This window comes from Esox lucius, chromosome 20, assembly GCF_011004845.1.
Source record: "Esox lucius isolate fEsoLuc1 chromosome 20, fEsoLuc1.pri, whole genome shotgun sequence".
Classification (NCBI taxonomy): Eukaryota; Metazoa; Chordata; class Actinopteri; order Esociformes; family Esocidae; genus Esox; species Esox lucius.
Genome location: NC_047588.1, coordinates 41,061,088 through 41,088,156, shown reverse-complemented (window position 1 = coordinate 41,088,156; position 27,069 = coordinate 41,061,088). Strand labels below are relative to the sequence as shown.

The 27,069-nt window shown below is 42.7% G+C and overlaps 1 protein-coding gene across 1 annotated transcript in view; it reads right to left on the bottom strand.

Annotated features, from left to right (window-relative positions):
* Positions 1-11,826: 11,826 nt before the first annotated feature.
* Positions 11,827-27,069, bottom strand: part of LOC105008299 (Down syndrome cell adhesion molecule-like) — a 30,725-nt gene continuing 15,482 nt past the window's right edge. The window contains exons 4-18 of the mRNA XM_034289078.1: positions 26,014-26,292; positions 24,920-25,198; positions 23,879-24,163; positions 18,715-18,999; positions 18,353-18,460; positions 18,228-18,252; positions 18,093-18,148; positions 17,883-17,933; positions 17,549-17,602; positions 17,401-17,457; positions 17,202-17,273; positions 17,030-17,086; positions 12,644-12,718; positions 12,479-12,535; positions 11,827-12,110 (exon numbers count right to left, since the gene is read on the bottom strand). Of these exons, the coding sequence (XP_034144969.1) occupies positions 12,103-12,110; positions 12,479-12,535; positions 12,644-12,718; positions 17,030-17,086; positions 17,202-17,273; positions 17,401-17,457; positions 17,549-17,602; positions 17,883-17,933; positions 18,093-18,148; positions 18,228-18,252; positions 18,353-18,460; positions 18,715-18,999; positions 23,879-24,163; positions 24,920-25,198; positions 26,014-26,292 (1,748 nt within the window). The 3' untranslated portion in view covers positions 11,827-12,102. The remainder of the gene's footprint in view (positions 12,111-12,478; positions 12,536-12,643; positions 12,719-17,029; positions 17,087-17,201; positions 17,274-17,400; positions 17,458-17,548; positions 17,603-17,882; positions 17,934-18,092; positions 18,149-18,227; positions 18,253-18,352; positions 18,461-18,714; positions 19,000-23,878; positions 24,164-24,919; positions 25,199-26,013; positions 26,293-27,069) is intronic.

Genomic DNA, 27,069 nt, shown 5'->3' with positions numbered 1-27,069 from the left:
TCATGGATTAAAATCCTGCAGCGCATGCAAGGTCCCCCTGCTCAAGCCAGCGCATATCCAGGCCCGTCTGAAGTTTGCCAATGACCATCTGGATGATCCAGAGGAGGAATGGGAGAAGGTCATGTGGTCAGATGAGACAAAAATGGAAGGATCCTGAAGGATCTGGAGAAGGTCTGTATGGAGGAATGGGCCAAAATCCCTGCTGCAGTGTGTGCAAACCAGGTCAAGAACTACAGGAAATGTATGACCTCTGTAATTGCAAACAAAGGTTTCTGTACCAAATATTAAGTTTTGCTTTTCTGATGCAATAAAATGTAAATTAATCACTTAAAAATCATACAATGTGATATTCTGGATTTTTGTTTTAGATTCCGTCACTCACCTATGATGAAGTACCTATGATAAAACAGACTTCTACATGCTTTGTAAGTGGGAAAACCTGAAAAATTGGCAGTGTCTCAAATAATTGTTCTCCCTACTGTATCTGTTACTCCACAGGGGGTTCAGTATCACACTCTCTTAAATCGGTCTCTTTGTCTGAACTCTGTATTTTCTTGGCTGATTATCTGTTTTGCAACATATTTGAAGAATTAATCAAATAATGGACATGAGGAAGGACAAACCAAGACAAAGAGATGAAACATGAAGAGATAAAGAAATGATCAGAACCAATCATATCTACCATCATTTTCAGATTGATCACAGCTTAAGTCGATGTAGTCGATCATTTCTACAAAAATAACAAAGGATGTCGTTACAGTTCAGTAATCAATAGTCCTGCAGCAATAGACAGTGAAAACTGAAGATTAAATTGACTGATGGTGAATATTTCCTAGAATGCCTTGTCTTTCAGGTAAATTGTTGAGTTGTCATTCATCACTATGTTTCTTATAGCGTTACATGCGTCTTCTATTCATATCAATTTCAGATCCATATACTAAACAAAGGTTCTAAGCAAATACATTTATCATATTTATAATAATTGAATATCTTAATAACTGAGTATCTACCATAATCTTGAAATTGCCCAAAGCAGATGAGGTTTGTCAGAACTGCAACAAAAACAATGGATGTCATTACAGTACAGCAGTAATGAAGTAGTCTATTCTACTATATAGTAACAGAGAAGTTATATTGACCTTAATAAAAACATAGGAACACAGTCAGTACTCACAGAGAAAGAAACACATATTTTCCATTCTGACTCTGTACTACAGTTCTATTTGCAAATATGTATATAATTTAATTTAGCTGCTATATTACTCCAAACAAAATATATACTGTACACCATGCATGTATTTCAAATGTTAGTACTGGCTACTGGCTAAGACACTTCCCAGTCCACAAAGGAAACTGCCTGTCAAATCTTCAGCAGCTTAGGGGGTAAATATGTCAAAACCACAGTCTGCTAGCTAAATGTCAGTGGGTTTAGTGTTTGACTTGTTCATTAGACAAAGATGGTTATGTCAAGCAGTATAACTTTAGTAACAGCTGAAGTTTGAAATTTACATACACCTTAGCCAAATACATGTATACTCAGTAAGAAATTCCTGTCTTAAGTCAGTTAGGATCACCACATCATTTTAAAAACATGAAATGTCAGAATAATAGTAGAGAGAATGATTATTTCAGCTTTGATTTTTTTCGACACATTCCCAGTGGGTCAGAAGTTTACATACACTCAATTAGTATGCGGTAGCATTGCCTTTAAATTGTTCAAATTAGGTCAAATGTTTCCACAAGCTTCCAAGAATAAGTTGGGTGAATTGTGACCCATTCCTCCTGACAGAACTGGTGTAACTGAGTCAGGTTTGTAGGCCTCCTTGGTCACACTCGTCTTTTCAGTTCTGCCCACACCTTCTATATAGCATTGAGTTCAGGGCTCTGTGATGGCCACTCCACTACCTTGACATTGTTGTCTTCAAGCCATTTGCCTCCACTTTGGAAGTATGCTTGGGGTCATTGTCCACTGACATATTTGTGACCAAGCGTTAACTTCCAGGCTGATGTCTTGAGATGTTGCTTCAATATATCCCAACCTGGTCTCAGGAACCTACGTAGACTACTTTACGTAAATCCATGGCACCCCATTTCACATGATATGTGACGTTACGTTAGGTTACATCACAATGCGCCACCAAAACGTATGATTCATAACGAAATTATTAAAACGAAACATATCATATGAACGCTATTACAACGTATCAAATGTTACGAGCGCTATTTAAACATAAAATAACATACGAACGCCAGATAAACATATGACATTTACGAACGCTATGAAAACGTGTAAATAATGACACTTTTTTAACAAAATGTTTGACCTGTGCTTCCAACCGGCGACATTTGGATGAGAAGGCAGTCACCCTACCCATTGCCCCACACTGGATATGTAGATTTAGGATTAGTAACAGCAACACCAAGGTCGCTAGAATATGTTATCAAAGCATGTTATCGTTAAAGTTAGGTTAACGTTAGGCATCACAGCACTGGGGTTAAGTTTAGATCTCACAGCACCGGGGTTAAGGTTAGGCTTAAGGTTTGGGCTACAGTTAGGAAACAAAAAAGGTTAGGTTAAGGTTTGGTTAGGGTTACATCTCACAGCTCTAGGGTTCAGGTTAGGGTTATGGTTTGGGTTAGGATTTCAAAAGAACAAACATATTCCTGTTGTGACAACACCACTCGCCAAGGCTGGTTACAGGTTCCTCACTGGAGCAGTGGGTAGCGCGCCTGTCTAGGATGTGGAAGGTTGACAATTTGAACTCTGTCTACTACTTTTTTTTTCTCCATTCCGCCTCTAACATTATTTTAATGCACGTAATACATCTTACGAAATCCCCTGCCTAAAATGTTCGTAAAATAGTCTACGTCATCCTTCTGAGACCAGGTTGTATATCCACATAATCCACATAATTTTCCTTCCTCATGATGCCATCTATTTTTTGATGTGCACCAGTCCTTGCAGCACCCCACAACATGATGCTGCCAACACCAATTGGGATGGTGTTCTTTGGCTTGCAAGACTCCCCCTTTTTCCTCCAAACATAACGACGGGCATTATGGCCAATCTGTTGCATTTTTGTTTCATCAGACCAGAGAACATTTCTCCAAAAAGTACGATTTTGGCCCAAAAAGCTGATCTGAAAGACCAAATACGAGATTAGATGTGTGCTGCATGTGTAAAAGTAGAAAAAGTGTCAAATGAAAAATGTATTGTCTCTGAGACCTTTGGGAGGCCCAGGGAAACCCATTCAACCAGAGAGGAGAACGTTTACATTGAGACATGTATGAAGTGTTTTGGTGGTTTTAGTGAGTTTTGAAAGTGCGATTTACTGTTTGGCCAAGATAAATGTTAGAAATGCAGAGTGTGAAGAGTTTTGCAAAAGTGGCTTCAGAATTGACTGTAACTGTAAGTAAAGCAAGTACACAGACAGGGGCGTGGGCTTGATTTCAAATGTGAGGGAGACCAACACTGGCGTAGCGTGGTGACGCTGAGCCGGGGTGCAAGCTGTCCTTACATGGACCCCCCCGGGATGACAAACAGTGAAGCGGTGTATACGCATGGAAAGCCAATCCTGAGGTCTGACAATGATAATCACACAGAAACACACAATACATAATCTAATTACAAAAAACCTGATTCAAATTAAAGACTTGATGATTGGTTGAATACGTCAATCATGTGTGTAAGTGGGTAAGTGGTAGGGCAACATTTGAACCAGGCTATAGCCCCGGACGCCCAGTCCTAACGATACCTCTGCTGAAGCTGCTAGAATAGAAGTAACAGGTTCACTCTTCCTGCTGGTAAAGTGGTAGCATTTACAAATAGTGGTGTGAATGTGTGTCTGCAAAAAGGACATCTGGCCACAGGGTGTGAATGTAATCTTGATTTTCCAGGGGAAATGAGGAAGCAAGCAAGCAAGTGTATTTATGAAATGAGGAAGCATATGAAGAAGGAAGCATAAAAGCAACATAAGACTGAGAATAGATGTACAGGCCGAGCTGAGCCAATCAGGTGTAGACAGTTTCTAACAGTTCAGTATGAGGGTTAGTGATGTTATGGAAGGTTTTGTGGGTTGAGTGTTGGAGCTGGTGCCAAGAAGTTGACAGTATTAAAACCAAAGTTAAAGCAGTGATTGCACAGTTTGATGTTTTAACACAACCACACATTCAGTAAATAAAGGTGGAGAAACAGTATTAAATGTATAGAAGAGGGCAGCATCACAATCTGTCTATGTTCACTTATGAAGGCTACATGTCCCCAAAACAAGTGTAATTATATACAGTGTAGTGAGTGTCAATGGATCAGATACACCCACATTCCATGATGTGGAGCCCATGTGCCTCACTCCTTTGTATCAGGAGGATCTTCACACAGGGACTGGAACATTCTGAGGTAAATGCTCTGGGTCCGCTTGGTATCAGGAGGATCTTCACACAGGGACCAGAAAATTCTGCGTCAAATGCTCTGGGTCCGCTTGGTATCAGGAGGACGTTCACCCAGGGACTGGAACATTCTGAGGTAAATGCTCTGGGTCCGCTTGGTATCAGGAGGATCTTCACCCAGGGACCGGAAAATTCTGCGTCAAATGCTCTGGGTCCGCTTGGTATCAGGAGGACGTTCACCCAGGGACTGGAACATTCTGAGGTAAATGCTCTGGGTCCGCTTGGTATCAGGAGGATCTTCACCCAGGGACTGGAACATTCTGAGGTAAATGCTCTGGGTCTGCTTGGTATCAGGAGGATCTTCACACAGGGACTGGAACATTCTGAGGTAAATGCTCTGGGTCCGCTTGGTATCAGGAGGATCTTCACCCAGGGACTGGAACATTCTGAGGTAAATGCTCTGGGTCTGCTTGGTATCAGGAGGATCTTCACACAGGGACTGGAACATTCTGAGGTAAATGCTCTGGGTCCGCTTGGTATCAGGAAGTAGTGAAGGCCAAACAAGGCTTCATTACCGTTCTTTGAGCACCATGATGACTCAGCTTTTAAAAAATAAAAGCCACCATTGAAATGTACAAGGCAATATAGTTAACAATCTAGTCTGTACATTTTGTGTTTACTGTCTGTTTCAATAATATATATACAGTGTATTGTTCTTGTCTGTTCTGGTTTACAGACTGGATTGTTAACCATATTACCTAATACATTTTAATGATGGCTTTTATTCGAATAAAGAAAATCTGAGTGCTGCAAGCATTATATACTGCGGCTAAAATAACGCTAATGAAGCCTCGTTTGGCCATCACTATCAGGAAGACCTTCGCCCAGGGACTGTAAACATTCTGGGTCCGTGGTAAATGCTCTGGGTCCGCTTGGTATCAAGAGGTTCGGCAGGAGGATCTGTGATGGGAATTCCAATTGATCGACACTCTTAAAGGAGTAAGAACAGTGACAAAATTCTCTTGCACAATTTAATATTTTATTTGAAAATAGAGAGACGCGTCAAACGCTTACAAACATAATCATCCGAGGAGTCTCTAACTTAATACATGAACAATTTGTATTTATAAAGGAAAAAGGGGTGTGGTAAGTTGCTGGCCATCTGTCTTGTGTCACATAGGTTTTACCTAAAGGGAGGGCTGTCCCACCACCTTATCTTTCCTGCCATAATGTTTGCTGTCATGTTTACCCAAAGGGGCCAACTGACCTTACATCCCCCCCAAGGACCACATTCCTAAGAAACAAAGGTCTGGCACCCTTCTTGGTCTAGGCAGGAGAACATGCTCAAAGTACCTAATAATCCTTCGATACTATACAGACATGTGTGTCACAATCAAAGTAAAGATTTACATACCAGCCAATAGAAAGTTCAAAATGTCCATAAAAATCCATCCTCTTGATACCAAATCAACCCTTGGTATCAATCCTTAAACAGTTTACTCATTAGGATGTAGACTGCAACAAAACAGTACTCTTTAACAACATGACCCAGTCAATATCATTACCCTTAATGATTAGAGAACGGAACAAATCTGAAATACCTGGATCCTCATTTACATGCTTCTAGACCATTACCTTTGTATTAACACAAACATTTTAACACATTTCCATTATACAGAACTATAACATAGTACAGCAAAACCTTTTATGTAAAAATCACTGGTCAAAGGAAATGAATTCAAGTGACACATATACTGACAGCATGGGATATGTATCATCGACACGTGGGTGTATAAACACCTACTACTGAAAGTTAGCCCTCCCTGAGAGCCCGATGGAAAGTTAGCCAACCCCCCCTAAATTATTTGTTATTTCATTTTATAGTTCTAATGATTCATATTTGTGCAATACATTTTTCGGCGTAAGTGAGATATTCACATACTGTAATGCAGAGGTCTTCAAATGTACTAGGAGGGATGTGGGGTCAACCTGCGTGTGGTGGGGCAGTGTTGGTCTGGATACCGTGACCTGAGGTCAACCTGCGTGTGGTGGGGCAGTGTTGGTCTGGATACCGTGACCTGGGGTCAACCTGCGTGTGGTGGGGCAGTGTTGGTCTGGATACCCGTGACCTGGGGTCAACCTGCGTGTGGTGGGGCAGTGTTGGTCTGGATACCGTGACCTGAGGTCAACCTGCGTGGGGTGGGGCAGTGTTGGTCTGGATACCCGTGACCTGGGGTCAACCTGCGTGTGGTGGGGCAGTGTTGGTCTGGATACCGTGACCTGGGGTCAACCTGTGTGTGGTGGGGCAGTGTTGGTCTGGATACCGTGACCTGGGGTCAACCTGCGTGTGGTGGGGCAGTGTTGGTCTGGATACCGTGACCTGGGGTCAACCTGCGTGTGGTGGGGCAGTGTTGGTCTGGATACCGTGACCTGGGGTCAACCTGAGTGTGGTGGGGCAGTGTTGTTCTGGATACCGTGACCTGGGGTTAACCTGCGTGGGGTGGGGCAGTGTTGTTCTGGATACCGTGACCTGGGGTCAACCTGCGTGGGGTGGGGCAGTGTTGTTCTGGCGGGGTGAACATGTTAATCCATATAGTTTTGGATCCATTTTTATTGGTTTGGAACTGCAATCCATCTCTCTGCTTGCAACTGACAAAACTGATCTCTGGAGGTGAGGACACAATTCGGTTAACTGACACCTACTTGTGGGCAGCTGTTAGACTGCTAAGTTGAATTCTGCAGTCAAAGCTAGACCTTAAAATGTTGTGAAAGGACAAAGGAGTTCATTAACGCATGCTAGGCACGTTAATCACGATTTACATAGATTCACCAGGTAAATGGGGGGAATGGGGAGGTGTGGTGGTAAATCTTTGATGGTCACTCATACCTACGATGGGCCAGCGGACATTACGCATAACGGCGACTGGACATGTGACCAGTGTGTACTTGGTAGTTTAAGGTCTGCTGATCTCTGTGTTCTAGCCCCCCTCAGGATGTTGCAGACCAGGACTGTGTGAGGAGCGAGGGAAGCGAGGGCATAAAAAGGAGAGGCACAATGATTACAACAAAACAGAGAATGAATGTTCAGTCTTTTAATGGCAGCACCACACGGTCAAACCATCAGACATAATAACCTGTGAGGTGCGTGTGAAAACCAGGAACTGAAATAGATATAGTGGCTAACTGAGACAACAGGTGAGATGGAGATGGAGATGAAAACAGGTGTGTGTGAGGGGTGCGTTTGCCATCTTCTCCAGCTGGCGGTTAGTACACTGGCGAGGTGGAGTGCCAGAGAGGGGGAGAGCACGCAGTGCCACACGGAGCAGCCGCCACAGACTGTCCCTCTGACCGACACCCGTCCTACTGCGACGTTCCGATGCAGCCACAGCCTTCCAAGCAGCCCTGCCAGCCTTTTCAGGGTCCGTGGACTTGATCCCCACCTCGGTGGTCAGCCTCGGTGGCACTTCACCGATCGCTGTGACACTGGAGAAAAGTTCCCCACGATGGACGTAGCCAAGCCCCCCGGTGACCAAGATAACGCTCTATGGCCCGAACTCTGTTGTAGTGGATGTGGTGATGCTGAAGGCCAACTGGGAACCGTTTTGCTCCACTTCAAACGTGTCGGGAGAGACTACGCGGGTCATGAACAGAAAAAAAGAGGGTAGAAGAATACACCGGATACTTCTGATGGCCCAACCGGGGTTCATGGCGGCGACAATCCAAGAAGACTACAGACCTGGGGTTGAGGAAGAGGCTTTGCTAACCGCTACTTTTATGATAATGACAAGAAGAATACAGGCTCAGGGTTGAGGAAGAGGCTATGCTAATCGCTACATTTATGATAATCATAGGGAGACTACAAACCTGGGGTCGAGGAAGAGTCTATGCTAACCGCTACGTTTATGATAATGATAAGGACACTACAGACCCGGAGTTAAGGAAGGGGCTTTGCTAACTGCTATGTTTATGATAATGCTAAGAAGACTACAGGCCCAGGGTTGAGGAAGGGGCTTTGCTAACTGCTACGTTTATGATAATGCTAAGAAGACTACAGGCCCAGGGTTGAGGAAGAGGCTATGCTAACCGCTACATTTAGGATAATCATAAGGAGACTACAGACCCGGAGTTAAGGAAGGGGCTTTGCTAACCGCTACGTTTATGATAATGTTAAGAAGACTACAGATCCGGGGTTGAGGAAGAGACTATGCTAAAAGCTATGTTTATGATAATGACTGCCACCACTGTGGTTCGACTGGACATTGGATTTAGGAAGATACCCACGGAAAACGTTTCAGATGTGGTGTTACAGAACATTGGCCTCGCAGTTGCTCTGAGACAGACAAAAGAGACAGTTTCCCACAAGAATAGACAGTTCTGAAAACCACAATGTAATAACCGTGAACAACCCAAGGGCAACACGCAGGAATGCTAAGCGCTTGGGATGGGGGCTGAAGGTCAGAGGAGACGGACCGGGGAGCATCTATTGGTGGGCTCATTCCATAAGACAACCCTGTCTTATCTGATGTATTTAGAGGATACAGGGCTGCGAGCGTTTCATAGGATTTGGTAAGATATGAGATTGGTTTGAGAATGTCAGGTGTGATGGATTTGTGGAAGTAGATTTATGGTTTTGAGAAAGTGTGGTTTGAAGTGTGTATGAGTGATTTTTTTGACGGGCAACTATGTATACAGTCTCGGCATTGTTAGAGAAAGGCGTAGTTGTGAGGGAAAGGCGTAGTTGTTCTGTGTCCACATAGCCCCCGTTGCACTATATTCCCAGTCCTCGGAGGGCGTATTTAAAGGGATAGTTTGGCCAAAAATGTTAATTACAAACAGATGTTCCAGAAGGACCACCTTTTTCAAAACAATCCATCATTCAGCTCTGCCCCAGTCTTTAGTTAGCATTATTAGCATTGTAATGGCAATTTGTCCTCAACTTAAATAAAAAAAAATACATCTAAATAAACTCAAAAGGCCACTGAGGCACTTAAAGATTAAATCTTACGCAGGGCACAATAAGTCCAATGTCCAGGCAAGCATATCGTTCATGTGGTTTATTTCCCATTTGAGCAAGCATACAATAGCGTTTGCAGCCTCTCATTCCTTGGTAAAAAACCAACATCCTTTCCCAGTGCCTCCCTGTCCTAAGTGTAACCACCATTACATACATACAAACAGGTGCTCAGTACTATCAAAATAAAAGTCCCAAAAAGATGCTCAAATTAACTAAAATAACATTAACATTCTCTATCTACATCAATAAAATACTCATGCAAGTTTTGTAAAGTGAAACTAAAAGTAATTTAATTATTAACTTAATTACAAAACAAGGAAATAGCTCCAACAAGCATTGTCCAAATTCATGAATGGAAACGCTTCAAACCTTCATCGCAAAGCTGCATTGCAAGCAGAAAACTATTCCAAAACATTACTTTCAGTAATCTGTCGCGATAGACACCACCATAATGTCGTCTGTGAACTTGACAAAGGTGTTGGAACTGTTTACTTGGAATGAATGCGGTGTTGTGGGAGCAAGGAACCAGGTGCAGGCAGAGGTAGTCTTTGTAGTTCTTTTAATTTAAACAAACACAGAGCACAAAAACACAATGAAAGAAAATGGCTGACTCAAGCAGTAACGCACCGCTCTAAAGAAACTTACATTTAACAGCAACACATACGACAACAATCCACACTGTGGGGAGCAGAGGAGAAACATTTAAACACATACTAACGAGATGATAGGGACCTGGTGTGGATGATGATTGAAGACATGTGACACAGAACAAGTCCGGGATGCGTTCGTGTGATGATAGGAACTGAAGGTGTATGGAACGGTGGCGCTGCTGCTCACCGTACCATGACAGTACTGGAACACAATCATGCATTGAATACAGTCCACGTCTGTCCAGCAGTAGAATGAATAAACTGCAAATGGTGTGTAGAGTCCTTGAAAATGATGCAGGTTTTTGCATGTAATGTGAGTGAAAACCTTATGTATGTTGTCTTGTCTCCAACTAGTAGCAACCTCTGAGTAAAATGTCAATAATTCTCTCGTTCTTATCTCTTCCACCTTCAATTTTCATTTTTATGACAATGAATTAACACTTGATGAATACATGATATAAATGTTTTTCCTCCTTTAATTGCCACTATGATTATGAATAGACTGCCCTTCTGTCTGTTACTTTTTTCAATATATTTGGAAGATGAATAAAAGAATGAACATGAGGCGGGTAAATCAGTGGAAGAGACAGTGTGGATGAAGCATGATGAAGTTCACCTTAATAGACAAACAGAAACAAAACTAAATACTCACTGAGTAGCAAACAGAACCAGATGTGTTCCATGTTGACTTGTTTCTGTACTACAGTTCTATTTACAAATATATTTTTATACTGTGTAAAATATAAAGAAAAACAGAATAGAATAGAAAATAGTACAAAAACTCTTATTGTTTCTTAAATAATATTTGCCCATTTGGCATTTTGTTGCCCAACACATTTCTTTTTTTTTTGAAAGACTGGAAAAGTTGTGTAATGCCAAAACATTTACTTGGAGGAACATCTCACAACTAATTAGGTTAATTGGCAACGAATCAGTAACATGATTGGGTATAAAAAGAACCTCCCAGAGAGGCTGTGTCTTTCTGGAGTAAAGATGGGGAGGGGTTCACCACTCAATGAAAGACTGCACAGGCAAATTGTGCAACAATTTAAGAATAACATTTCTCAATGAAAAATTGCAAAGAGTTTGGGGATCTCATCATCTACTGCACATAAAACCATTAAAAGATTCTGAGAATCTGGAGAAACCTCTGTATACAAGGGACAAGGCCAAAAACCAATACTGGATGGCCGTGGTATTTGGAAGAGGCTTTGTGATCATGTTGTCTTTTTTTTTTAAAGGACATTCACTGAGTTTTACTGGAAAAGATGAAGACATACTGTAAGAAGACCCTCATCATCTGGTGAATGAAAACAATGTTTGATATGAAATGCACATTGCAGAGAAATGGCATAAGTACAGAACAGTTACTTCATTATACTGTAGCTAATCATTCTGTGGGATTTTTTTTTTATTGAATATCGAAGAACAGAAAAACTAAATGTAAGATATTACATGTCATCTAAGTTAAAAATAGTGTGTATATTTACAAAATAAAATAGGAAAAATCACTCCAAATTTGGTTTTGCAGGTCTCCCACCTGTGTCTGGGTGTGTGTTTATGTATGCAGTCGTGGGTTTATGCATGTTTACTCTTCTGTACATGCTGTGGTCTACATGGAGAGTGGGTGTAAACATCAAGTCCTGTACATGCTGTGGTCAACATGGAGAGTGGGTGTAAACATCATGTTTACTCTTATGTACATGCTGTGGTCTACATGAAAGAGTGGGTGTAAACATCATGTTCACTCTTCTGTACATGCTGTGGTGATCAACATGGAGAGTGGGTGTAAACATCATGTTTACTCTTATGTACATGCTGTGGTCTACATGAAAGAGTGGGTGTAAACATCATGTTCACTCTTCTGTACATGCTGTGGTGATCAACATGGAGAGTAGGTATAAACATCATGTTTATTCTTCTGTACATGCTGTGATCTACATGAAATAGTGGGTGTAAACATCATGTTCACTCTTCTGTACATGCTGTGGTCTACATGGAGAGTGGGTATAAACATAAATGTTCCCAGGTGGCTCCTGCTTCTCATCTCTCTCAAGGACCTGCAAAATGTTGGAGTTTATAAGAACAAACACTCTTAGAATGTTTTTTCTATTTAGAACCTTAAAGGGTTGATCAGCTGTCCACAAAGAAGAACCCTTTGATGAAACCTTGGTTGCTGTGGTTCCAGGTAGAACCCTTTTTGGTATTAGGTAGAACCCCGCTTTATTCCAAGTAGAACCTTTGCCACATAATGTTTTACAAGGATTTTGTATCGAACCAAAAGGGTACAACCTGGAATCCAAGAAGGTTCTCCTATAAGGACAACATGTTTGAACCCATTATTTTCTAGGAATGTATTTAAACCTAAAGTAATGAAACATAACCACAGCATTGCTTCCATACCATTTCAATAGATGTGTTTCAGTACCTTTTCTTGGCTTTACTTCAGAATAGACTGGTTCTGTCTCTGGTGGAGGAGTTGATCCTGTAGGAGTTGATGAGGAGACAGTGTTTGTATCTCTACAGGTATATACATAATAACATTCAACATGGGGTCAAGGAGATTTTATCATACAGGGATATGAACTCTTACCTCTCTTTTTCTTCTTCTTGGTCTTCTTATTGAGGTCAATCTCTGCATAGGTCACATCAACAGGTCCAGATGCTGCTGACAATGGTCATGTCCCATTAACATATTAATAAATATGTTCATTCATATTCATCCTTTTTGTCCAAATCACCAATGTCTCACATTTTGATTCAACTGTTAACATTTTAATGTACTACAGTTCTATTTACAAATATAACCCCATTTCCAAAAATATTTTTATACTGCGTAAAATATAAAGAAAAACAGAGGAGAATAGAAAATAGTACAAAAACTCTTAATGTTTCTTTAAAAATATTTGCCCAGTTGGCATTTTGTTGCCCAACACATTTCTTTTTTTTTTTGAAAGACTGGAAAAGTTGTGTAATGCCAAAACATTTACTTGGAGGAACATCTCACAACTAATTAGGTTAATTGGCAACGAATCAGTAACATGATTGGGTATAAAAAGAACCTCCCAGAGAGGATGTGTCTTTCTGGAGTAAAGATGGGGAGGGGTTCACCACTCAATGAAAGACTGCACAGGCAAATTGTGCAACAATTTAAGAATAACATTTCTCAATGAAAAATTGCAAAGAGTTTGGGGATCTCATCATCTACTGCACATAAAACCATTAAAAGATTCTGAGAATCCGGAGAAACCTCTGTATGCAAGGGACAAGGCCAAAAACCAATACTGGATGGCCGTGATATTTGAAAGAGGCTTTGTGATCATGATGTCTTTTTTTTTAAAGGACATTCACTGAGTTTTACTGGAAAAGATGAAGACATGCTGTGGTCTACATGGAGAGTGGGTATAAACATCATGTCTTCTGTACATGCTGTGGTCTACATGGAGAGTGGGAATAAACATCATGTCTTCTGTACATGCTGTGGTCTACATGGAGAGTGGGTGTAAACATCATGTCTTCTGTACATGCTGTGGTCTACATGGAGAGTGGGTATAAACATCATGTCTTCTGTACATGCTGTGGTCTACATGGAGAGTGGGTATAAACATAAATGTTCCCAGGTGGCTCCTGCTTCTCATCTCTCTCAAGGATCTGCAAAATGTTGGAGTTTATAAGAACAAACACTCTTAGAATGTTTTTTCTATTTAGAACCTTAAAGGGTTGATCAGCTGTCCACAAAGAAGATCCCTTTGATGAAACCTTGGTTGCTGTGGTTCCAGGTAGAACCCTTTTTGGTATTAGGTAGAACCCCGCTTTACTCCAAGTAGAACCTTTGCCACATAATGTTTTACAAGGATTTTGTATCGAACCAAAAGGGTACAACCTGGAATCCAAGAAGGTTCTCCTATAAGGACAACACGTTTGAACCCATTATTTTCTAGGAATGTATTTAAACCTAAAGTACCATACCATACCATCTTCTTCCGCTTGAGCTCCTCCCGGGTGACCGAGCTTCTCACCCTATCTCTAAGGGATCGCCCGGCCACCCTGCGGAGAAAGCTCATTTCGGCCGCCTGTATCCGGGATCTTGTCCTTTCGGTCATGACCCAAAGCTCATGACCATAGGTGAGAGTAGGAACGTAGATTGACTGGTAAATCGAGAGCTTCGCCTTGCGGCTCAGCTCTTTCTTCACCACGACAGAACGATACATCGACTGCATTACTGCAGATGCTGCACCGATCCGTCTGTCAATCTCCCGTTCCATCTTTCCCTCACTCGTGAACAAGACCCCTAGATACTTAAACTCCTCCACTTGAGGCAGGCACTCTCCACCAACCTGAAGTGGGCAAGCCACCCTTTTCCGACTGAGGACCATGGCCTCGGATTTGGAGGTACAGATTTTCATCCCCACCGCTTCACACTCGGCTGCAAACCGTCCCAGCGCATGCTGAAGGTCCTGGTTAGAAGGGGCCAACACGACAACATCATCTGCAAAGAGCAGAGACGAAATTGTGTGGTCCCCAAACCTGACACCCTCCGGCCCCTGGCTGCGCCTAGAAATTCTGTCCATAAAAATTACGAACAGAACCGGTGACAAAGGGCAGCCCTGCCGGAGTCCAACATGCACTGGGAACAAGTCTGACTTACTGCCGGCAATGCGGACCAAGCTCCTGCTTCGGTTGTACAGGGACCTGACAGCCCTTAGCAAAGGACCCAGGACCCAATATTCCCCAAGCACCCTCCACAAGATGCCACGAGGGACACAGTCAAATGCCTTCTCCAAATCCACAAAACACATGTGGATTGGTTGGGCAAACTCCCATGAACCCTCCAACACCCTGTAGAGGGTATAGAGCTGGTCCAGTGTTCCACGGCCCGGACGAAAACCACACTGTTCCTCCTGAATCCGAGGTTCTACTATCGGCCGTATTCTCCTCTCCAGAACCCTGGCATAGACTTTCCCAGGGAGGCTGAGAAGTGTGATCCCCCTATAGTTGGAACACACCCTCCGGTCCCCCTTCTTAAAAAGAGGGACCACCACCCCGGTCTGCCATCCCAGAGGCACTGTCCCCGACCGCCACGCGATCTTGCACAGGCGTGTCAACCAAGACAGCCCCACAACATCCAGAGACTTGAGGTACTCAGGGCGGATCTCATCCACCCCCGGTGCCTTGCCACCGAGGAGTTTCTTGACCACCTCAGTGACTTCAGCCCGGGTGATGGACGAGTCTACCTCTGATACCTCATCCTCTGCTTCCTCAATGGAAGAAGTGACAGCGGGATTGAGGAGATCCTCGAAGTACTCCTTCCACCGCCCGACGACATCCTCAGTTGAGGTCAACAGCTGCCCACCTCTACTGTAAACAGCGTTGGTAGGGCACTGTTTCCCTCTCCTGAGGCGCCGGATGGTTTGCCAGAATCTCTTCGAGGCCAGCCGATAGTCCTTCTCCATGGCCTCACCGAACTCCTCCCAGGCCCGAGTTTTTGCCTCCACAACCACCCGGGCTGCAGCCCGCTTGGCCTGTCGGTACCCGTCAGCTGCGTCAGGAGTCCCACAAGCCAACCAGGCCTGATAGGATTCCTTCTTCAGCTTGACGGCATCCCTTACTTCCGGTGTCCACCTCCGGGTTCGGGGATTGCCGCCTCGACAGGCACCGGAGACCTTACGGCCACAGCTCCGAGCGGCCGCTTCGACAATGGCGGTGGAGAACATGGTCCACTCGGACTCAATATCTCCAGCCTCCCTCGGGATCCAGTCGAAGCTCTGCCGGAGGTGGGAGTTGAAGATCTCTCTGACAGGAGACTCGGCCAGACGTTCCCAGCAGACCCTTACAGTACGCTTGGGCCTGCCGAGTCTGTCCAGCTTCTTCCCCCGCCATCGGATCCAACTCACCACCAGGTGGTGATCAGTTGACAGCTCCGCCCCTCTCTTCACCCGAGTGTCCAAGACATACAACCGCAGGTCAGATGAGACGACAACAAAGTCGATCATCGACCTGCGGCCTAGGGTGTCCTGGTGCCACGTGCACTGATGGACACCCTTATGCTTGAACATGGTGTTCGTTATGGACAAACTGTGACTAGCACAGAAGTCCAATAACTGAACACCACTCGGGTTCAGATCAGGGGGGCTGTTCCTCCCAATCACGCCCCTCCAGGTGTCACTGTCGTTGCCCACGTGGGCGTTGAAGTCCCCCAGTAGAACAATAGAGTCCCCAGTCGGAGCACTTTCCAGCACCCCTCCCAGAGACTCCAAGAAGGTCGGGTACTCTGCACTGCGGTTCGGCCCGTAGGCACAAACAACAGTGAGAGACCTATCCCCGACCCGTAGGCGCAGGGAAACGACCCTCTCGTTCACCGGGGTAAACTCCAACACATGGCGGCAGAGCTGGGGAGCTATAAGCAAACCCACACCAGCCCGCCGCCTCTCACCATGGGCAACATCAGAGTGGTGAAGAGTCCATCCTCTCTCAAGGAGTGTGGTTCCAGAGCCCAAGCGGTGCGTAGAGGTGATCCCGACTACCTCTAATCGGAACCTCTCAACCTCACGCACTAACTCAGGCTCCTTCCCCGCCAGCGAGGTGACATTCCACGTCCCTAGAGCTAGTTTCCGTGTCCAGAGATCGGGTTGTCTAGGCCCCTGCCTTCGACTGCCGCCCGATCCTCTTTGCACCGGCCCCTTATGGTCCCTCCTGTGGGTGGTGAGCCCACGGGAGGGCGGCCCCATGTCACCCGTTCGGGCTGAGCCCGGCCGGGCCCCATGGGGGAAGGCCCGGCCACCAGGCGCTCGCATACGAGCCCCAACCCCGGGCCTGGCTCCAGGGTGGGGCCCCGGCTGCGCCATACCGGGCGACGTCACGGTATACATAATTTTAATCATCATTAAGGGGTTTTTGAACCAAAACCCCTTAAACCTAAAGTAATGAAACATAACCACAGCATTGCTTCCATAACATTTCAATAGATGTGTTTCAGTACCTTTTCTTGGCTTTACTTCAGAATAGACTGGTTCTGTCTCTGGTGGAGGAGTTGATCCTGTAGGAGTTGATGAGGAGACAGTGTTTGTATCTCTACAGGTATATACATAATAACATATAACATTCAACATGGGGTCAAGGAGATTTTATCATACAGGGATATGAACTCTTACCTCTCTTCTTCTTCTTCTTCTTCTTATTGAGGTCAATCTCTGCATAGGTCACATCAACAGGTCCAGATGCTGCTGACAATGGTCATGTCCCATTAACATATTAATAAATATGTTCATTCATATTCATCCTTTTTGTCCAAATCACTAAAGTCTCACATTTTGATTTAACTGTTAACATTTTAATGGGTCTGACCAGTACCGTTCTCTGTCTGCACCTCCGAATAGACTGGATTTTCTGTTGGATCAGATGGTTTTCCTGAGGACCCAAAACCTGTATATTTTAGTTTTTCCTTCTATTACTGTGAACTGTTGATTATAAAAAAAAAATTAAATCAGTTGAGAATCACCTTTCTTTTGCTTTTTCAGTTGGTTGAGTTGAATCAGGGCATAAGTCACATCACCTGTCCCAGAAGCAGAAGAAGAACCAGCAACAACTGACACAGAATATAGAGATAATCTACCTTAGTCACACTGTACAGAAACAACTGACACAGAACATACAAACAATTTAAAGCATACAGACAAGTTCACTTGGTCACACTTCACTCTAGCAACTGACAAAACAGACACACACTAACTTTATTAGGTTAATTGTAGGTTGGCACACATTCGTACCAAAAGACAACTGAATAGTGTATACCTTGGGCTCCAACACACTGATACAACAACATTACAGTATACCTCTATCATTGTGGTCTGATGGATTGATTGTGTCATAGAGGTGAGCGCCACCTGTTGGTTGAAGAAGACAGAGGAAAACGGTCATCCTCTGCATATCAGGGGACATAGAGTTCATACTAGGTAACATGTTGTTGTGAATAGTGAATGTTGTCAAGTCAGTGTATGAGGTTTCAGACAGAGAATGACAGAGATCTGGTCTGAGGGACTGACCATGCTGCAGTAGATCCTGCTGGGGATCCTGGTTGGTGATCTGGGTCTGGGGAGATCTACAGGGAAAGAGACCCTCATAAAAATATAGAAAATAGATCTAGTATAAATCAACAGTAGACAGACAGGTTTACTCACAAGGATGTTCTATTACAAAAGGAACCTGGAACAGGAAATGCAGCTGTTATATACTTTTTGTTTTGCTGTTGACTGTTATTATTTAAACTTGTTTTCTAAAAAAGACTAAATAGTAAAGATCTCACGTTTGCTGTTTTTATATCGACACACAAGAACCAGCAGAACAAACAGGAACACACCAACAACCAGACCCACAACGACTCCTACTAGCAATGAAGTAGAGGATCCAGGAGCTGGAGAAAAAGACTCAGACTCAGAGACATGCTTGGATTAGAAAATAAAGGTCAAAAGTCAGTCACTGTAGAAGAAGTATTGGTAGCAAAGTGGAGGGCCCTGTTGTAAAACTGAACATTATATGAACCACTAAATCAATGTGTTCAGTTCATAGACCAGAATGTACATAATGTACAGGTACAATTAAATAATAACATAGAAACACAGACTAATTGACAACAGCAGAAACCTAAACACAAAATAATGAACTCACCCTTCACAGTTATAATGACCTGATTACTGATGGATGTAGATGTGGGTCTGGAGTCTCTCTCTCCCTGACACCAGTAGAGACCCTGATCAGACTCTTCAACTCTACTGATGATGAGGGTGTCTCCTGTTGTAGAGTGTCTGTCAGACTGAGTTACTGCATTAATACTGCTGTTATTGTACCACTTATATCTCCAGTCTCTGTCAGATCCAGCAGAACAGGTCAGATTAACTTTCTCTCCAGTGTACGGAGAGATTGGTTCTACAGTCAGGGTAGAATTAGGCAGTGCTGTGAAAACACACAAAACATATTAAATATGAACAAAGACTACACGGAAATTGAATACATTGTTTACAAAAAAATAAAAATATTCAATTGAGCAACTTTATCAGGGGCCGTGCCAAGCTCTGTAGAGTAAAATAAAAAGGTGAAAAAATATATACACATTATTTTTCATAATATGTGACACAAACGCACCCACACCCCACAAATAAGCATCGCACCCAACGCCCCCATTAGCTTCCAGATGTTGCTAGGTGAGCCCCGCCCCTACACAACACCTCTTATTGGGATCTTGTCCTGGGAGGAAGCTAAGGGCGGAGCAGCACAGGGTGGATACAGTTGAGCTCAAAAGTTTGCATACCCTTGGATAACTGGTAATATATGTACCATTTGTAAAGAAAACATGAGTGAGCATCCAAACCACGTCTTTTATTTGTTATGGGATTTACATTCAAATGTAGTTCATAACAGAATGGCACAATAATAAAACAAAACAAATGAACTGACTCCTGTTCAAAAGTCTGTATACACTTTGTTCTTAACAATGTGTATTGGTTCATTCAGCATCAATGACAGCGTGCAGTCTTTTGTAAAAGTTGTCTATGAGGCCCTGATTTCTTGCAGGTGGTATAGCTGCCCATTCGACTTGGCAAGATGCCTCCAGGTCATGCAAAGTCTTTGGTCATCTTGCATGAATTGCACGTTTGAGATCTCCCCAGAGTGGCCAAATGATATTAAGGTCAGGAGACTGTGATGGCCACTCCAGAACCTTCACCTAACCACTGGAGGGTCAACCTGGCCTTGTGCTCAGGGTCATTGTCATGCTGGATAGTCCATGTGTGTCCCATGCATAGCTTTCATGCAGAAGAATGCAAATTGTCTGCCAGTATTTTCTGATAACATGCTGCATTCATCTTGCCATACATTTTCACAAGATTCCCTGTGCTTTTAGAGCTCAAACACCCCCAAAACATCATGCTTCACAGTGGTGATGTTATTCTGTTTACTATAGGACTTGTAGACCCTTGTCCAAACAGAGCGCTTATGGTTATGAACATAAAGATCTATTTTGGTCACGTCACTCCAAATTACAGGTGTGTGGTGTGTCAAGGTATTTTTGGACATATTGTAACCTGGCTTCTTTTTGCTATTGGCGCAGTAAAGGCTTCTTTCTGGCAACTCGACAATGACCTTTTGGGGGGAGTGTCCCTCGGAGGCCTCCCCACCCTGTATGTGTTTGGTGGGGGGCTCCTGGTGTTTGGTAAATAAAGCTGTGTTTGTACCTTATTTACCAGTGAGTGAGACTTCATTACAGACAACTGTTGCATGCCCGGTTAGGTTTGGTGAGTGGTCTTCCTACCCTCAGTCTCTGACTCCATGAGTCCGTGGTTCCTCCTCATGCTGTCGCCATGTCAACCAGCGTGTATGGGAGCCTGGGCAGGGTCCGGTTTGGCGAATGGGGGGTTCCCTCTCTCTCACTGTGGATGTCAGATCCATTGTACTCATCCACACATCCTGCTGGAGACTCTATTTCCATGGTTACGGCCATAACCGGTTCGGCACAGGTTAAGTGTGTGTCTTCTTCTCCCTTTCAGGTTGGCCCCACCTTGGGTGGCTGTTTGCGGACGTGAACACAGGGTGGTGAAACTGTTTCTGGCCGGGTCCCGTCGTCTCTGGCTGGTGGCTAGGCAGACGTTGCCACAGTGGGATTTGGCTTTGGTTCTGGAGGTTCTGTGCGATGCGCATTTCAAACCCATTGATCAGATACCGTGGAGGATGCAGTCTCTGAAGACGGCACTGATGTTGGCTCTGACCTCTGATAAGAGGGTCAGTGACCTGTGTGCTCTGACGATGCAGCCTGGCTGTCTCACCATCAACGGCGATGGCAGCAGGTCTGTGTTGCTCCCCAACCCTGCTGTCCTGCCTCAGGCGATCAAGCTGTCGTTTGGTTCCATGAAGATGGTCTTGTGGGCGGTCTCTCCTCATCCCCATGCCGGGGTGAGGGAGGAGAGGTTGCATGGTTTCTCCCCTCTGCTTTGGCTCAGTATGTGTGTCTTTGTGGTCAGACGCTGGCATTCCGTGTGGCAGACTGGGGTGTCACTCCCGGTTGGGGCTGTGCTTTTTCCCTGTCTGGGCATCTTCCCTGTGTGGTGTGGTACAGGACAGTGTCACGGTGCCCCGTTGATGGTGGGCGTTTCCAACCCGCTGGGGGTCGGTAAAACTACACAGTCTTTTAAATGCAGGGGAATTTCACAACTGAGTTGTGCTGAAATAACAGGAATGTCAGGAAATAACTGAAATACAGGAGTGGAACATATCAACTGTTGATGGGTAACTGACATTTTCTGACCTGGTAGTAGCGGTCTTCATTCTGTATTGTTTTTCCTTACAGACTGCTTGTTATTTTAGCATAAAGAAACAAATGATAAATGGGTGACTAGCATCCCCTTATCTAGTGTTGCCGTTTTAGTTACAAAATGTTTTTCCTTACAACTTTCCCAGCAGTTACCTACTATTTTCAGCAGAAACATGCTTACTATTGATGTGTAGTTACCATGTTGTTTCCTGGAAATAACCTAGTTATTACCTCTTTATTTCTATTCTGCCAACTAAAGTTGTACCAATAGTGCATAAGTAATCAGAAAATACTGTACTGATTCTGGCATCAGGTAAACTGAGCGTAAAAGTCAAAGTTCAATCAGTGTAGAAAAGGTCCCTGGTAACAAAGTGGATCCCAGTGTGGTAATCCATAGACTATGTTGTCTGTGTGAAGGATTGGCAGGATGGTCATTATTACAAGGAAATAATCAACTGGATATAGTAGGTAAAGGATGCCTTTTTGTGAAACCAGAAACCAACTCTGTCTTTAGACTGGAGGTACTGATATAACCCTGGATTTCTGAAAGAGGTAATGAGGTACAACAGTAAACAGGCTAGAATAGACAGAGGGAACATCAAGGAGATACATGTCACTTCTTGATAAATCAAACCTGTCTGGTGGTCAAATGGTCACTAACAGAGATATAAACAAATAGGTGCCAAACATTTCAGAGAAAATAGTGTTTTGTGGGAAAATGTTTAGTATATTTACATTAAGCCAAACATGGGACTAACACTACGCAGATTGTGTTTATAGTTTCATTCAGTGTGAAACTGAGATAATAACATTGAAACACAGACCATGACTGACATTATGACAAGAACATTAAACACACAACAAAGTATCTAACTCACCATTCACAGTTATAGTGACCTGATTACTGGTGGATGAAGATGTGGGTCTTGAGTTACTGATTCCCTGACACCAGTAGAGACCTTTGTCAGACTCTTTAACACTATTAATAGTCAGCGTGGCTCTATTATACTGAGAATCAATACTTTGATAGACTTTGTTGTCTTTGTACCACTTATATTTCCAGTCCCTGCCATACTCCACTGAACAGGTCAGAGTTACATCCTAACTGAAGGGTGACAGTGTTTTATCTCTGTTGGACTGAGTTACAGTAGGGGGATATTTATCTAAAAGGGACATCAGTTTAAACCCATAATGGTCTCAAGCGATTTTCAGCCAGATGTTACAACTTGACATTTTGGGTCCTACAATTTAAGAGACCACTGGACCTTTTTCTTTCCTTATCAAAAAATCAGAGGAAGGTTTTGAGTGAGGAACAGAAGGGTTAAAATTAAGAGACCACTGCAAATTTAACGATTCTGTTACTCACTCAAAACATTCCTTTTCAACTTCTTTGGTGCAGTGGTCTCTTCATTTTTTACAGAGCTGTATATTCACTTCTGTAACAGGTATCAAGTGTTGCATAGCTATGTAATCACTACACTCTCAGCTACAATATAAACACATAAACACAGACTTCTGGGACACAATTTAGAAAATGAATCTGCTGGAATTGTAAAACAAATGTCCCATGGAGAACATTTCTGTCATATGGTATGATAAAATTGTATTGAAACCATAATAAAGTTTCCATGGCATTTTCTGATACCCCATGCCTTTACTGTCACATTACAGTGTTTTAGGCTGAAACTAATGAATACAATTTATAATACAATGTAAAAAATATTTGGGCTTTCCGCCTTTGATATCAAACCATATTTCATCATTTTGATAAAATCTCAATTGATTCTGTTTTGATGTGTTTACACCAAACGGCCATAACACAGTTGTCTTTACGTCTCTTTATAAAATCAGTAAGATACCAAACTTTTTTCAAAAAATCAAAGAACATCCCCATAGAATGTAAATGGAAGACATGTTTGATATCATATTTATAATACAAACAACGTAATACAGCGCTATATATCATAAATACTTGTCATCAGGATGGGTCTACACACAGTCGCCTGTCTGAGCTGATTGGTCATTCTTGTCTCCTGGTAATGTTGATAATGATGGTGATAATGACAGTGGTGAAATAATGTAGTGACACAGACTATAATGTCTGATCCAGGTACATGTGGCCCTCCTAGATGACAGATAATGAAACATGCAGCATAGTGAGAAAAGGAAGCTATATGAATGCACTTGATTGATCATGATTAAGAACCTGAACACTTGAACATAGTGGATAAGTGCTTTGTGCTTTACTGTAGACGTAACCTATAAGGCAGTATGTTCCCCTTAGATAATGAATTTACTCTACTTAAAGGAGACTTTGGAAGTGCCAGTTCCATTCAACAATACAGAAAGAAGGTGTGTAAATGTCACTGGTGTGTCTTTGATGAGGACAATAAGGTAAAACATAGATGATGTTGGGGCCTCAACCAGGGTCTGTCTAGGACCCCCAAATCACTACAACCACCACTGATTGAACCAGACCGTGATTGACTCAATGACAACAACACAAAACACACAAAGTGTCTAACTCACCTTTCACAGTTATAGTGACCTGATCACTGGTGGATGTAGATACTGTTCTGTCATCTAGGTATCCATGGCATTGGTAGGAACCCTGGTCAGACACTATAACACTACTGATGATGAGGCTGTTTTCTCTTATAGAAAGTCTGCCAGACTGGGTTACTGGAATATAAATCCTGTCTTTGTACCAGTTATATCTCCAGTTACTCTCAGAGTTCACTGAACAGGTCAGAGTAACTGTCTCTCCAGTGTATGGAGAGGTTGGATCTAATGTCAGTGTAGCTGTGGGCAGAGCTGCATAAACACACAACACATTAATGTACATGGAGTTAATTTAGTAATCTAGACACAGTATCATCAACATATTATTTGTTAAATGAAAGGAACATGCTGTCCTTGTCCTTCTCAGTTCATGTGATGTCTGTCACCAGCTGTCCCCAGTTACACTGGAGAGACTCACTGTATTTATCAGTTAGAGGTGTATCTAACTGAAGGGTGAGTGTGTTTTATCTCAGTGATGGAGGTAAAACAACTACAGTTGTTGGACTGAGTTACAGTAGGGGGATATTTATATTAAAGGGAAACACTTTTGAATTTTAGCAACAAGCCTATAGACTATGTTGTCTGTGTGAAGGATTGTCAGGATGGTCATTATTACAAGGATATAATCTGAAGGAGTTAATGAGGTACAACAGTAAACAGGCTAGAATAGACAGAGGGAACATCCAGGAGATACATGTTACTTCTTGATAAATCAAACCTGTCTGGTGGTCAAATGGTCACTAACAGAAATATAAACAAATAGGTGCCAAACATTTCAGAGAAAATAGTGTTTTGTGGGAAAATGTTTAGTATATTTACATTAAGCCAAACATGGGACTAACACTTCATAGAATGTGTTTATACATTTATAGCAACTACTAAATAAATTAGTTCATGTATTAGATAAGAATTTACATCAAACGGACCATTGAAATATACCATTGAAACACAGACCATGATTCACACAATGAATCTAACATCAAACAAACAACAAAGTAACCAACTCACCATTCACACTTATAGTGACAAAATTACTGATGGATGAAGATGTGGGTCTTGAGTAACGGATTCCTTTACACCAGTAGAGACCCTGGTCAGACTCTTTAACATTATAAATAGTCAGGGTGGTTCCACTATACTGAGAAAGTCTATTTTGATAGTATGTATTGTCTTTGTAGCACACATATCTTTTCCAGTCACTGTAAGATCCAACTGAACAGGTCAGAGTAACTTTCTCTCCAGTGAACACAGGGTTTGGATCTACTGTCAGAGTAGCTTTGGGCAGAGCTGTGAAAACACACAACACATTAATGTATATGGAGTTAGTGCAGTAATCTATACAAAGTATGATTACATTGTCAGTTGTTGAATTAAATGAAAGAAACATACTGCCCTTGTCCTTCTCAGTTCATGTGATGTCTGTCACCAACTGTCCTCAGTTACATTAAAGAGTCTCACTATATTCATCTGTTAGAGGTGTATCTAACTGAAGGGGGTGAGTGTGTTATCTCAATGATACAGGCTGACCAAATAGAGCATTTGGACTGAATTCAGGTAGGGAGACATTTATATTAAAGGGAAATACATTTGAATCAGGTATGCTGGCATCAGGTAACCTGAGTGTAAAAGTTAATATGTGTAGAAGTGGTCCCTGATAACAAAGTGGATCCCAGTGTGGTAATCCATAGACTAAGTTGTCTGTGTGAAGGATTGGCAGGATGGTCATTATTACAAGGATATAATCAACTGGAAATAGTAGGTAAAGGATGCCTTGTTGTGAAACAAGAAACCAACTCTGTCTTTAGACTGGACGTATTGAAATAACCCTGGATTTCTGAAGGAGTTAATGAGGTACAACAGTAAACAGGCTAGAATAGACAGACGGAACATCCAGGAGATACATAAACAAATAGGTGCCAAACATTTCAGAGAAAATAGTGTTTTGTGGGAAAATGTTTAGTATATTTACATTAAGCCAAACATGGGACTAACACTACACAGATTGTGTTTATAGTTTCATTCAGTGTGACAACTGAGATAATAACATTGAAACACAGACCATGACTGACATTATGACAACAACATTAAAGTATCCAACTCACCATACACAGTAATAGTGACCTGATCACTGGTGTCTGAAGTTGTGCCTCTGGAATTAAGTCTTCCCTGACACCAGTAGAGACCCCTGTCAGACTCTTTAACACTATTAATAGTCAGGGTGGCTCCACTATACTGAGAAAGTCTATTTGGATAGAATGTGTTGTCTTTGTACCACACATATCTTGCCCAGTCACTGTCAGACTCCACTGAACAGGTCAGAGTAACTTTCTCTCCAGTGAACACAGGGTTTGGATCTACTGTCAGAGTAGCTTTGGGCAGAGCTGTGAAAACACACAACAAGTTAATATATATGGAGTTAGTGCAGTAATCTATACAAAGTATGATCAGATTATCAGACATTATATTAAATGAACAAGCTGTCCTTGTCCTTCTCAGTTCATGTGATGTCTGTCACCAACTGTCCCCTGTTATACTGGATAGACTCACTGTATTAATCTGTTAGAGGTGTATCTAACAGAAATGTGACAATATGTTTACTCAATGCTACAGATAGACTGAGTAACTGCAGGAAGCAACAGAACAGTTAAAACTGGTCCACACTGAACTCTTTTGATATTTGTCACATTTTACCTCAACTTCTGTATTATAAAGGAGAGCCTCCCTGTCAGTGTAAGGAGAGAGAGACAGACCTGACCCTGTATGTATGGGTGTTGTTATCTCCATCTAATGTATGTATGGGTGGTGTTATCTCCATCTAATGTATTTATAGGAGGTGTTATCTCCATCTCCTGTATGTATGGGTGGTGTTAGTTCCATCTCCTGTATGTATGGGTGGTGTTATCTCCATCTCCTGTATGTATGGGTGGTGTTATCTCCATCTAATGTATGTATGGGTGGTGTTATCTCCATCTCTTGTATATATAGGTGGTGTAATCTCCGTTTCCTGTATGTATGGGTGGTGTTAGTTCCCTCTCCTGTATATATGGGTGGTGTTATCTCCATCTAATGTACGTATGGGTGGTGTTATCTCCATCTAATGTATGTATAGGTGGTGTTATCTCCATCTAATGTATTTATGGGTGGTGTTGATATGCAAA